A 13,428-nucleotide genomic window follows, 5' to 3' on the forward strand; every position below is an offset into this window, starting at 1 on the left:
TTCAGCCATTGCCTTGTTTGGAAGGGTCCTGTACAAGAGGTGGCTTATTGAACTTGATATTCGTGTTTTGGATCAGCCCTAAGAGGCCAAATGTATGCCCACAGTGTGTCTCTCATGCTCACTGTGTCACTGGAACCAAGCTGTACCCGACTCAACTGGCTCAAACAGGTATATATATATATATATATATATATATATATATATATAATAAGAAAACCATGTTATTTTTAAAAAACGTGGTTTAGGTGTGGCTAGAGGTAAAGTGTTGAGGGTGGTTTTAGTGGTTTTATGTTTCAGGGGCGGGTAGAAGTAAAGGGAGGTAAGAGTGATTTTAAGGTTTAGGGGTGGGTAGAGGTAATGGCAGGTGTGAGCGCGTTTGACCTTATTTGTCCTGTATTAGTTCTATTTATAAGGGGATGCGTTAGAGGTTCGATGGACCTTTGGACTCAGTTAAGAGTGATCTATCTCATTATCTCCTCAGACCTTTCCGCCAAAAGTGGGGCCGTTGCCGGAGGGGGCGGGCAACTCCACTAGCTGGAGTGCCATGGGGTGCTGTAACAAAGGGGGTGAGCCTTTGAGGCTCACCGCCAGGTGTTACAGGTCCTACTAGCCACAGAGTGACAAAGGCACTCTCCCCATGTGGCCAGCAACATGTCTGGTGTGTGGCAGGCTGCTAAAACTAGTCAGCCCACACTGGAAGTCGGGTATGGTTTCAGTAGGCATCTCTAAGATGCCCTCTGGGGTGTATTTCACAATAAACTGTACACTGGCATCAGTGTGCATTTATTGTGCTGAGAAGTTTGATACCAAACTTCACAGTTTTCAGTGTAGCCATTATGGTGCTGGGGAGTTCGTGCATGACAGACTCCCAGACCGTAATACTCTTATGGCTACCCTGCACTTACAATGTCTAGGGTTTTGCTTAGACACTGTAGGGGCATAGTGCTCATGCACCTATGCCCTCACCTATGGTATAGTGCACCCTGCCTTAGGGCTGTAGGGCCTATTAGAGGGGTGACTTATCTATGCCATAGGCAGTGTGAGATTGGCATGGCACCATGAGGGGAGTGCCATGTTGACTTAGTCATTTTATCCCCACCAGCACACACAATCTGGCAAGCAGTGTGTCTGTGATGGGTGAGGGGTCTCCAGGGTGGCATAAGACATGCTTCAGCCCTTAGAGATCTTCAATGGCATCAGGGCCCTTGGTACCAGGGGTACCAGTTACAAGGGACTTACCTGGATGCCAGGGTGTGCCAATTGTGGAAACAAAAGTACAGGCTAGGGAAAGAACACTGGTGCTGGGGCCTGGTTAGCAGGCCTCAGAACACTTTCAAATCATAACTTGGCATCAGCAAAGGCAAAAAGTCAGGAGGTAACCATGCCAAGGAGGCATTTCCTTACAGTTATATTCTCGCTGTTAGCAACATGGATAAGTGCAAGATGAATAAACACTTTTATATATATAGCGTCTTTCTGAATGCAATGCCTAAGTGTGCTATTCTAAGAACGAAATTGAGTCTGAATTACCAGTGTGTCCCTCAAGCTCTTAGGGGAATACTTAACCCAGAAAACACTGACACAGCACCTGCAGAAGAGCTCAGTGGGTTGTAAGGGGCAAAGGTAGCCTGGTGTTCCTTGTTTAGTGAATGTGCACGGAACTAAGGCTCTGCACCCATGTGTTAGGAATCTAAACCTTGTAGCCCAAGGATATGCAAAAGACAGACGTTATGGCCGTAAGATGTTCACCTTCCTTATTGCCCTCAACTGGCTGGTTTTCATAGCTGGGCCATGCCCGAGTTCTAGTTATAAAAGGAATAAACTATGGGCCAGATGTATCAAGCCTTTTTGCATTCGCAAACGGTGCGAATGCCCGTTTGCGAATGCAAAAATCCCTTTCAGTATTTATGAAAGGCATTTGCAATGCAAATTTAAGAAATCGCTAAAATACCTATTCCTTAAATTTGCGAGCCTGTTTAGAGAATAGCAAATTGCAATTCTCTCAATAAGAAATCACAAATAAGTAATCCTTATTTGCAATTTCTAAACCACATGTAACAAGCAATGCCTTAATGCGAATTGGGCATTAACAAATCGCTATTACCACCAAGTTGAACTTGGTGGTAACAATGTGCAAATTTTAAAAATGCATTTTTTAAATTGACATGTAACGCACACATGCCCCTTTGGCATGTGTTCGCCTTACATGTCCTGAAATATTTTTTGGGGGTGCAGCAGAGGGGGCCTTAGGCCCCCAGCACCCTGGGGTTTTGCATTTCCTAAATTGCAAATTCCAGTTACGAATTCGCAATTTGGGAAATGCAAACATTTTGCAAATATGGGCCTACAGGCCCATAGGTGGGAACGGGGTCTGTATCGCAATTTGCGATTCGATAATAGCATTTGCGATTTTTAAGAAATCGATATTACCGAATCGCAAATATGATACATTGCATTTTGCGAATCAGAAATAGCGATTTCTTAAAAATCGCTATTTCCGAATCGCAAATGCCTTTTTTGTTACATCTGGCCCTATATCTTCATTATGGACGCCCATTCCATGTTGTCACTCTATGTAGTTGACATGATACATTGCAGGTTTGCTCTTGACAGCTGGTGAAAAGGATTTCTCCACACCTAGGATTCCATCACAAAAAACGAAATGTGAATGCATTAGTTATGTTCACAATGGAGGTTGTAAACAATGCATATTTAAGTCCACCTTTGTTCCTGATAAAAAAACTACAGTGTTTACAATGTTATATTGTACGTTCTATAATACCAAATTCTCTCCGTTTACCCGTTTTGTGGCTAGATGCATCCTATAAAATCTGCAGCCAAGCCATGGGCCTCGGTGTCCCAGCTATCCTTGCCGCGCACTGGTTATTAGTGCCTGAAAGATTGTGGTTTAGGTCTCTTAGAATAGTATATTTTTATCTGCTTAACTACGACCCCTGTCCATGACCAGAAGACTGTAGGACATATGTTTTCAGCAGTTCTGCAGCCGGAAAAGTCTACAAGGGATAGAGGTTGTAATCAAAGTAGACATCTACATGTGCAGGGATGGAGATCAGCTGTCTCTCTCATGCTTCGATCTCTGTGTTTGTAGCCTGTTCGGTCGGATTAACAAGCAGAATCCTACCTCTTTAATGTTAATGAGGCAGAAGTCACATCAGTGGCGAGTGTTCATGCTCAATTTAACACAACCATATAGCATAATACAACACAAAATAAACTATCATCTTTTGCACTGGCTGTCAGATTTCATCTTCCTTTGCATGTCAAATTGTCACATTCAGCATCTGTTGCAGACCGAAGTATCTCTCACACCACTGTTACACAAAATATGATGCATGGGTTGGCAGAATATTTAGTTACCGCAGTTCACGTGTGTGGTCCCCCATAAATACCATAGATTATTGATTAATTTTCAACAGTTGTGGCGAATAAAACACACGATTGTAGCTTTAAGCTGGCAATTTTGCCACTTTAAATACCTTTAAAACACTCTGGCAGGCAAGTTGGTTCTAATCCTTCTTTCGTTCTACTTTTACAAAGTACTTTTACTGATATAAAAGGATCTTTGGTAAGCTTCATCAGTGTTTCTTACCCCATGGGGGAGGCATTTTTTTTGTCATCTTGTTTTGCACTCTGGTCAATTAACATTAATGTAATTGTCTTCAAATGATAGCCGAGAATAACACTAAACTTTCTTTCCAGCCTCCCGGGCGTGTCAGCTACGGAGAAATTATGGTCATATTCTTCTTCTTCTACTAGCAATTTGTGGATATTTTTGTAAGTATTCAAAGTACAAACCTCTAATTATCGAGGCCCTGCCCGGATGAATCAATGGAGAGAGAGGACAACTTAATTTATAAATCAATTTAAGGTAAAAGAAATACACAAACACAAAAAGTATGTTTGAGTCAGCCTTCTTCAGCCATCGCCTTGTTTGTACAAGAGGTGGCTCATTGAACTTGATGTTAGTGTTTTGGATCAGCCCTAAGAGGCCAAATGTATTCCCACAGTGTGTCTCTCATGCTCACTGTGTCACTGGAACCAAGCTGTACCCGACTCAAATGGCTCAAACAGGTATATATATATATATATATATATATATATATATATATATATATTAAGAAAACCATGTTATTTTTTAAAAACGTGGTTTAGGTGTGGATAGAGGTAAAGTGTTGAGGGTGGTTTTAGTGGTTTTATGTTTCAGGGGCGGGTAGAAGTAAAGGGAGGTAAGAGTGATTTTAAGGTTTAGGGGTGGGTAGAGGTAATGGCAGGTGTGAGCGCGTTTGACCTTATTTGTCCTGTATTAGTTCTATTTATAAGGGGACGCATTAGAGGTTCGATGGACCTTTGGACTCAGTTAAGAGTGATCTATCAGACACACAATACCTGCACATAACCTGCATACCAATAACACAAATAATTAGAACGAAACGTTTGTCAAACTAGAGTCAGTAACCTTCACACACCATGGCCCATGTGACCGTGAATAACCGCAAACATTAAGGAACAATCAAGCAGATTAATATCAACAGTAACTGAATCAAACCAATAGCATACATTTAGACATTCACAGATGAACAAAATCAAACCTTTGTTAATAACATTTATTGGACATGAACTTTCTAACTAGCCCTCTAATTTGAATGGAATGATTGGGCTTTCATGCAAAAGAAAATACAGACAAAAGTTAATTTGGAAAATATTTAGCAATGGCTGTAAGCTAAAATATAGCAGTTGGTACCTAGAAAGAAAAAGACAATAATCTAGAGCAAACACATTTCATTTCATTTCTACCTCTCCTTTTATGGATCAGCAAGCAGAGACTTCTTCATTAGCTGGACATCCGAACTCTCACACACGCTGTGACTACCTAAAACTTCTTCTGACTGCTTCTGTCCAGTGAAGTCAGGGATGAACCAAAACTACGCAATCATTTCCCTTGTTGCCATTGATCAGAATATTAAATGTTCACCTTAGGACCAATCAATACTAATTACTAAATCAGTGACATGGTTAGAAAGTCGTTCACACATTGATTGACTCCTCTTCTCCTGTTCCTGTCACCAGTTTTCTCCAAGTAACTTTTGTTGCACTTTACATCTCTCGTCAGTATGGTTATTGTCAGCTCCTGGGAACTTCTTGTTCTCACGCATCAAATCTACAAAGTATCAATTTCTATTACAGGATATTCCAGCAAGAAGTTCTCATGAAAAAGTCAGGACATCAGCTAGCTTACATTGTAACATTACAATTGGTTTGGTCAACTTCATGTGAACAAGGAACAATGAACAGTGAAACTTCTCTCCTTGCATCAGAAAATAATGTTGAACGTTTATTTATTATCATGAAACTTAGCATGAGTCTTAATCGAGCAGGCCTAGGATTTCACAATTAGTCTATGCATATAAGTTTAAGCAAATACATATTAATTATACGTCAATATGGTCTACTAATACATTTTAATCATTCATGCACATTATTCTAACAGTTAATGATATATATTTATTAATGCCGCATACGATATGATGGCTACCCTGGTAGGCACATTTTTTACAAACACTTTTTTTTCTCTATGTTAACCTAAAACATGTAAATTCTTAATTCATTTATCAATGCAAATATTATTATCGATTAGTTCAGCTTTCACACAGGTAAGGGTAATTTTAGGGTGCAAGGGTGTATAGAGGTAAGGGGAGGTAATGAGAATTTTAGGGCTTAGCGTAAATTGAGTTAAGTGAGGCTTGAGGGTTTAAGGGTGGCTAAAAGTAAAAGGAGGTGTGGGTAATCTTAGGGTTCATCGGTGGCTAGAGGTAAAGGGAGATGAGGGTAATTATATGGTTTTGGGGTAGGTAGATTTAATGAGAGGTAAGGATAAATTTAGGGTTTGGCGGTGAGTATAGGTAGAGAGAGGTACGTAGTATGTATATATATTCACTGAAAAAACAAAGGTTACAGGGACGTTATAGTTAGGTTCTGAATTAACTCAACAAAACCATAGAAATTAAGCAGTTATAGGTTAAGTTCTTTCAAGTAACTATAACTCGCACCCTAAGGTAACTATAACTCGTGCCCTTGCCATGCACAGATTTCTTATAAATAATGTTATTGCAAACGTTGCAGTGATACCAAAGATGTCATACAAGATATAATCAATTACATAATATGTGGAGTAATTAGCTGTGCATGGCGAAGACACAAATTATAGTTACCTTACAGTGCGAGTTAAAGTTACTTGAAAGAACTCTAACTATAACTGCTGAATTTCTGTGGTTTTCAAAATCAAATCAAATCTGGGTTTATAAAGAGCAACTACTCACCCGTAGGGGTCTCAAGGCGCCAAGGGGGTTTGTCCTCTGAGCTTCAGTAGAAGAGCCAGGTTTTAAGGTCCTTCCTGGATTTGGGTAGCAATGGTGACGGCCTAAGGTGCTGGAGCAGAGTGTTCCAGGTCTTTGCTGCGAGGTAGGCAAAGTATCTCCTACAAGGTCTTTTGTATGTGGGGTATGGTGGCTAGTACTTGTTGAGCGGAGCAGAGAGGTCTCATGGGGGAGTAGAAGGTGATGCGTTGGTTGAGGTAGGCAGGTCGTAGGTCATGGAGGGCCTTGTAAGCGTGGACAAGGAGCTTAAAGTTAGTTCTCTTCTTGATAGGGCGCCAGTGGAGGTCTCTTAGGTGATTGGATATATGATTGGAGATATGTTTGTGGAAGGAAATGTCCAGGGTGAGTCTGGTGGAGGCATTTTGGATGTGCTGTAATTTCTTGAGGTTCTTCTGGGTGGTACCGATGTAGACGGTTGTGCCATAGTATAGTCTGCTAGTAACCAGGGCGGTTTTGCGGCTTTTTATGAGTAAATTCAGAACCTAACTGTAATGTCCCTGTAACCTTTGTTTTTTTTCAGTGAATTTCTATGATTTTTTTAATGTAAAATTTGCCAGTGCACGGTGGGGGTTTGTCACAAGGCCTGGCCATGCAGCCAAGGCCATATAATCACCCAACCCCGCATCACACATGGCCTTTGGCCGTGCGCAGTGCAGTTGGGCCACAAAGCCTGTCTCCGTCAGTGGATGTGTGAGTGGGAGGATGAAAGTCGGAGTGGGTCTGAAAGTGGGTGTGTGTATCTATGAGTGGGTCTGAGGGGGCGCATCAGTGTCTGAGTGGGTGTGTGAGTGAGTGCTTGAGACTCTGAGGGCATTTATGAGTGAATGAATTAGTGTATGAATGAGTATGTGGCATTTCTTTCAAATTTTTCAATAATCGCAAATAAATTTGTGAATTTTCACAAATATCACTCGCTGTGATGCAAAATTATATTAGACCTATATTTTGCCCCTAAAACACACCTATACCACACCCCTGGGGTCAGGGTACCTTCACCATGATCCCTTATGCCACTTTCAATTTTTAATTTTCACCCCCTGGGGACCGTGTCCTGTGAAATAAAATGGTGGTCGCAACTTTCTAGTCAGGTCTGCCTCCAATTGCAACATTTCTTTTCACATGTGTATTCTTGAAAATTTGTGAATTTTACAATTATTCATGGCCAGAGACATACAAATGTATTTATCCCTTAAATATCTCCTAAACTACGGAACAGATTTACACCAAATGACAAAAAGCACAATCTATATACCAGCAGCTAGCTTCCTGCCAAATTTGGTGTAATTCCGTCCAGTGGTTCGGGCTGTAGACGTGTTGACAGATCCAATGGGAATTAACATGGGAAACACAACATTTTTTGAGCCCCCTTTTTCTTGGCCCCCGCTTGACGGATGACTCTGAAATCTCCCATGTGCAACAAGAATCTGGGACACTTTTAAAAAAAAAAAAATTATGAAGATTTGTCAAACGGTACCACAGATACAGGTGGGTCAAAATCTATTTTTCTATGGAAATATGGTCGCGGTCTCCGAGAGCAACATGGCGTCGGCGTCAGCGTAACTGCGTTCTCGCAGTCCCGCCCACCAGGGGAGCCGAAGGTACGGCGGCCGCGGCGGAGCAGCCGAATAAGCGGCGAATTTACTTCGAAATCGGCCCGTTTTTCCTCTCCCGTAGTGGTGCCCATCGGGGGAGTTAAAGGTATAACGCCTGCGGCGGCCGTGGCGGAGCGGCCAAACAGACGACCAAACAGACGGCAGATTGGAGCCGAACCCGGCCCGCTTTCTTCTCTCTCTCTCCCCCGCAGTTCAGCCACCGGGGGGAGCAGAGGGCACAGCGGCCGCGGCGGAGCGGCCGAACCGGGCTGAGTTTGGCTTGTCGTTTCTTTTGTTTTTCTCCCCGCACGGAGGAAGTGAGAAGTTCAAGGCTACTTAGAGCCAAAGAAAGCTCGCGACTCCTCGGGCATATGGGGTTGAAAAGTCTTTTTTTTTTTTTTTGGAGACCTATAGTAGTAGCTGTAAGGATTAAGGAGTAAAGACTATCAGGATCAAAACTCTGCTTTCACCCAGAGGAGCAAAGGGGTGAATAATGTTGTGAGACTGCTGAGAGACTGTGAAAATCATTAGGAGAAAACCAAGAGAAAAGTAGACAGGACGGGAGCTCTGGCGGAAAGCAGGAGAAAACAGACAGGTGGAGAGCCCAGGTGTACCCCATCTCTGCAGTAAGGGAAAAAAAAGGAAAAGAAGGGGGGAAGGAAAAAATAAATAAATAAATAAGAACAGTGGACAGAGGGGAAAGGGTAAAAAAAAAAAAAAAAGGAGAACGAATATCTGAGACCTCTGATGTTGGCATTAGGCGCACAAAATAATTCAGGTCTGCATTTATATACCCCCTTATGGCTCTGGAAAAACCTGACAAAACAAATAATCGCGGATACAGCCTTAGTGTCGTCTGGGGTAAAAGGACTATTTAGGCTGTTGGCACATGCATTAAAGATCAAGATGCCTCCCAAACCCTCCCGGAATCTTGGAGAAAAGATTGAAGGTGTGAAAGTGACACGGGTTGGTCGAGGCAAAGGAGACCTAACAGGAGCAAACAAACACCTGACGGCAATTGTAGCTAAACCAGCCGTGGAAAATATGTCGAGTTTGGGGAGAGGTGTTAAGACAAGCGATAATACTACTACTACTCCCCCGACGGAAATCAAGGTCAAGGGCAAAAGCCAATCTACTATCATAACTTTTCTTGCAGGGGGGGCACAGGATATGCGGGCTGCACATTTAACCCCCCCCTCTGAAAGTAAGGTGTAGGGATAGAATCTTTTCCGAGCAGCAGCAGTATAAGCGGGTGTACTACGAACAACGATCCTCCTGTGAACTTTAGACAAGGCATGGAGAGTATGCCAGAGTTGGAAGACAATCACAGGGAGGCAAGAGAAAAGAAGTCCGGCCCTTCTACCGAGATTAAGCAGCCTCAAGCACAACAATATGACTGGTCTGAGCGATTGGGACATCAGGATGGGGAAGGAGGTGCATCTATATTAAGACCTGCAACAGAAGGGGAGAACTTACATAAGATTGTCGTAAATACTACAAATTTGGGCAAAATAGCAGGAAAAGACCCTCAATCTGTGGAATGGGGGAAGGACAATAGTGATAAATTTTATTCCCTGACAGAAGAGTCTGATCTCAGCAGTGGCGATCACAGTCTCGGCGGGTCTGAGGATAGTGAAACATCGGAGACTGAAGACAAAACTTCAAGCAATGAACCTACAGTGCGACAGCTGCGCCGACAGCGTAAATCCGTCAAAACACGACCTTGTTCCCAGGGGTCTCCCGAAAACCTGCCATCCACGGGTAGTAGGACTTTAAAATGGGACTATTCTGGTATTGGACTCGCGGATTCTTCATCTATAACTAACCAAGGCTCAGCTAATGGCAGTAAGGAATCAGATACAGGTCCCCCCACTTATAGCCCATCTGCAATGGGGGCTGAGGCAGGAATGCTGCAGTCAATTTATAGCTCAATCAAAGAGTTACAAACAGAAACTAGGATCGAAAGTCGACGTGCAAGGGTTGCCACAAAGAGACTACAGGGAACAGTTCGCAAAGTTGCAAAATCATGCACAGAAATTGAGACTAAGCTGTCCTTAATGGAAGAAAGGATTGTGGCGGTTGAGGAGGATGTTGTTAATCTTAAAGAACAGAACACTATGAGAGACGAACAATTGACGGATGTAATGTGGAAATTGGAGGATTTTGAGAATAGACAAATAAGGAATAATCTCCGAATTTTGGGCATACCGGAAGGGCTAGAAGGAAGCAATATACGGACATATATGATCAACTTTTTGCGTGGTGCTTTCCCGGAATTGGGGAACTGGAATTGGGAGAATGAACTGCAGCGTGTACACAGGTTTCCGCTAAATCGGCGGGAGGGGGGCCAACGCACGGACTCTAAATATCCGAGAGCAGTTTTAGCTTATTTTGGGAATTATTTACTGCGACAGGAGATCTTGGATAAAACCCGCCCAAATACCCCTCGCACTGTGGATGGGGTGACTTTTTTCACCCGCCCTGATTTCTGTCATGCCACTGTTGAACGGAGATGGCGGCGCCGACAACTTATTAAACCGGTCTTAGAGAAAGGCGGGGAAGCGTATTTGCTGGCCCCGGCTCGCCTTAAAATAATATTGAATGGGAAAACAGAAGTATTCACGTCGGAAATTAAAGCAAAAGAATACGTGATGGGGGTCAGGTAGCGAAATAGAGTTACTGGGAAAGCAAAAGTGCTCCGGTAACTGGTGGGTGGGCTCCAACATACACAACGCCAACACTCAGGCCATGAGTGGTCTGATTGCTCTACTGGATGGTGGGCCAGTCTTGGGGAGGAAGGTAACACGGGAGGGGGGCGGAAGGGACTGGTCTGGGGAGGGGAGGGGAGGGAGGGGAGGGAGGAGGGGCGGAGGATGGGGAGGGGGGAAGGCGGGAGGGGCTGGGGATGAGGAGAAGGAGGATTGGAAATGGGGGGAAAGGATAGAAAACGAGGGAGTAAAATGGAAAGCAAATGGGAGTAGGAATGCAACAAGAGAAGCAACAGAAGCAGGGGCAGGGAGAAACAGAAGGAGGGGAACAAATCGAGAGAAAAATTCAAGAGAAAGCGCAGTTAGATATAAAAACTTGGGAGAACAAAAAGAGAAAGAAAGGGAACCTAAAATAGCAAATGGCTAGACTTCAAATCGCTTCAATTAATATATGTGGGTTAAATGACCCTCGTAAAAGAAGTAGAGTAGCGGAGGAACTTAAAACTTTTAAGGCAGACATCTACTGTCTACAGGAGACACATGTGGAATATAAAAATGCTGGAATTCTGGGTACACTCGGTATGAAAGTAATTGCTCGATCAGAACAAGAGGTTAGAACTAAAGGGGTGGCGATATTAGATCGAACTAATAAATTAAATTTTACTAGGCAGAAGGCTTATAGGGGAGGGAGATGGGTAATTGTAGAATGTAGTTATGGGCATGGTAGCTTTACACCTTGTTCTGTATATGGCACGGTTACGGATGACCCAATAGTTTTAGATATCCTGGCTATAGAATTAATAGGATGGGCTCCCCCGTATATTCTATGTGGTGACTGCAATTTTAATGGTTCCTGGGAGGGATTACAGGATGTTTTAGCCCCTACAAAGAAGTACCAAGGGCGGAAACCTCGAGTATATAATGCAATGGTCGCTATTCAGAAAGAACTAGGATTAGTGGACGCATGGGTGAGATTATGCAAGCCAGATCCTGGATATACCTATTATTCGGCCCCGCATGTGAAAGTAGCACGACTTGACTACTTTTTGATCTCTCCGGTTTTATTGAACCAGGGTAAGATGGAGCTATATCCGCGGGTTGTATCAGATCATAATCCCTTAGTACTAGAATTGGAATTGGATGGGTTAGAATTAAAGGATAGGAGATGGACATTTGAAAGAGGGCTTCTTAAGGACCCGGAATATTGCACCGTATGAGCAAGTGGATAGCCGAATTTTTGGGGTTTAACCAAGGGACAGCTCCGGTAGAGATAGTTTGGGATACTTTAAAAGCCGGAATACGTGGTGAAACATTGAGTTTTAGCATGAAAAAGCAAAAAAACACCCAAAGCAGAGTAAAAGATCTTCAAATGAAATTAAGGCTGTTAGAAAGACAGCTGGTTATTGCGATAGAAACTGGGGTAATGTAAAAAAGGCTCAGGAGGAAGTTGTTATAGCTAAAGCAGCAATTAACGAGACTATGACCCAAAGAATAGCGGAGAAATATCTAGCGCAACGTTCATTAGGATACGAGTACGGAGAAAAATCTGGGCGTTTATTAGCAATACGGGCAAGCCAGAAAACAGCATCCGGGATTATTAGAGAGATTAAAGATTGGCAAGGACAAATGGTTGTAGAAGTGGATGAAATTAGGAAGGTTTTCCACAGATATTATACGGAATTATATGATGACACATCTATATACTCAGAGGAAGAAATGTTAAAATTTTTAAGCCCCATTAAAGGCAATAAACTATCGGAGAGTGATATTTTATATCTAGGGGAACAGATAGATATCTCGGAAATTGACAAAGCATTGGGTGATCTAGCCATTGGTAAAGCCACAGGCCCCGATTCAATTCCTTTAGAGTTTTATAAAACATTTAAAGCCATATTGCTTCCGGTAATGATAGAGCTGTTTATTCAGGTACAGAATGGAGAGGCAATCCCGCCATCGTGGGATATGGCTAATATAGTAATGTTTTTGAAGAAATGGAAGCCCGCATCAAACCCGGCGTCATACCGGCCAATTACACTAATCAATAGCGACACTAAAATATATTCAAATATATTAGCCGCTCGACTATCTCTTGTGATCAGGAAGATAGTTTTCCCTAGACAGCCTGGGTTAGTGCCAGGAAGGGATACCACCGATCATATTCGAAAAGTTATTGCACTCTTGGACGCTACAGAAGTGGCCGAGGAGCCGATGGCAGTCGCATTATTAGATGCGGAAAAGGCATTTGATCGGGTGAGCTGGAAGTATTTATGGCATGTAATGGAACATTATGGGCTAGGGAAGAAATTTATTGCAGCAATAAGGGCCCTATATAGATCACCGGCAGTGAAAATACAACTAATGGGGGGACAATCGGAGAGTGTCCAGGTTAAGAGAGGTACTAGACAGGGATGTCCATGTTCTCCGCTCCTGTTTGCTGTATATATAGATCCCTTGCTCAGACAGATCGAAGAAAACAACAAGATTCCGCCGATTCATAGGCAGGGATGGGATATAAAAGTTTTAGCTTATGCAGATGATATAGCTATATTAACTCCCACCCCTGACCCGGCATTGAGAGAGGTTGAAAAGGTGTCAATGAAGTTCGGAAGATTTTCTGGATATCTTCTAAACAGAGATAAAACGCAGATACTGATTAATCAATACACAAGCACTCAGGATACTCGAAGGGTGGATCACGCAGTATATCTGGGCATAGATATTACGCCACAAGTA

General features: G+C 42.9%; 1 protein-coding gene across 2 annotated transcripts in view; it reads left to right on the forward strand.

The window, feature by feature from the left end:
• The window catches only part of LOC138299191 (E3 ubiquitin-protein ligase TRIM39-like), a 170,307-nt gene that overhangs the window by 111,060 nt on the left and 45,819 nt on the right, over window positions 1–13,428 (forward strand). For both annotated transcript variants that reach the window (XM_069237289.1, XM_069237290.1), the window contains one exon: window positions 3,721–3,795. In XM_069237289.1, coding sequence (XP_069093390.1) covers window positions 3,721–3,795 — 75 coding nt within the window. The remainder of the gene's footprint in view (window positions 1–3,720; window positions 3,796–13,428) is intronic.

Source organism: Pleurodeles waltl, chromosome 6 (assembly GCF_031143425.1).
Source record: "Pleurodeles waltl isolate 20211129_DDA chromosome 6, aPleWal1.hap1.20221129, whole genome shotgun sequence".
Classification (NCBI taxonomy): Eukaryota; Metazoa; Chordata; class Amphibia; order Caudata; family Salamandridae; genus Pleurodeles; species Pleurodeles waltl.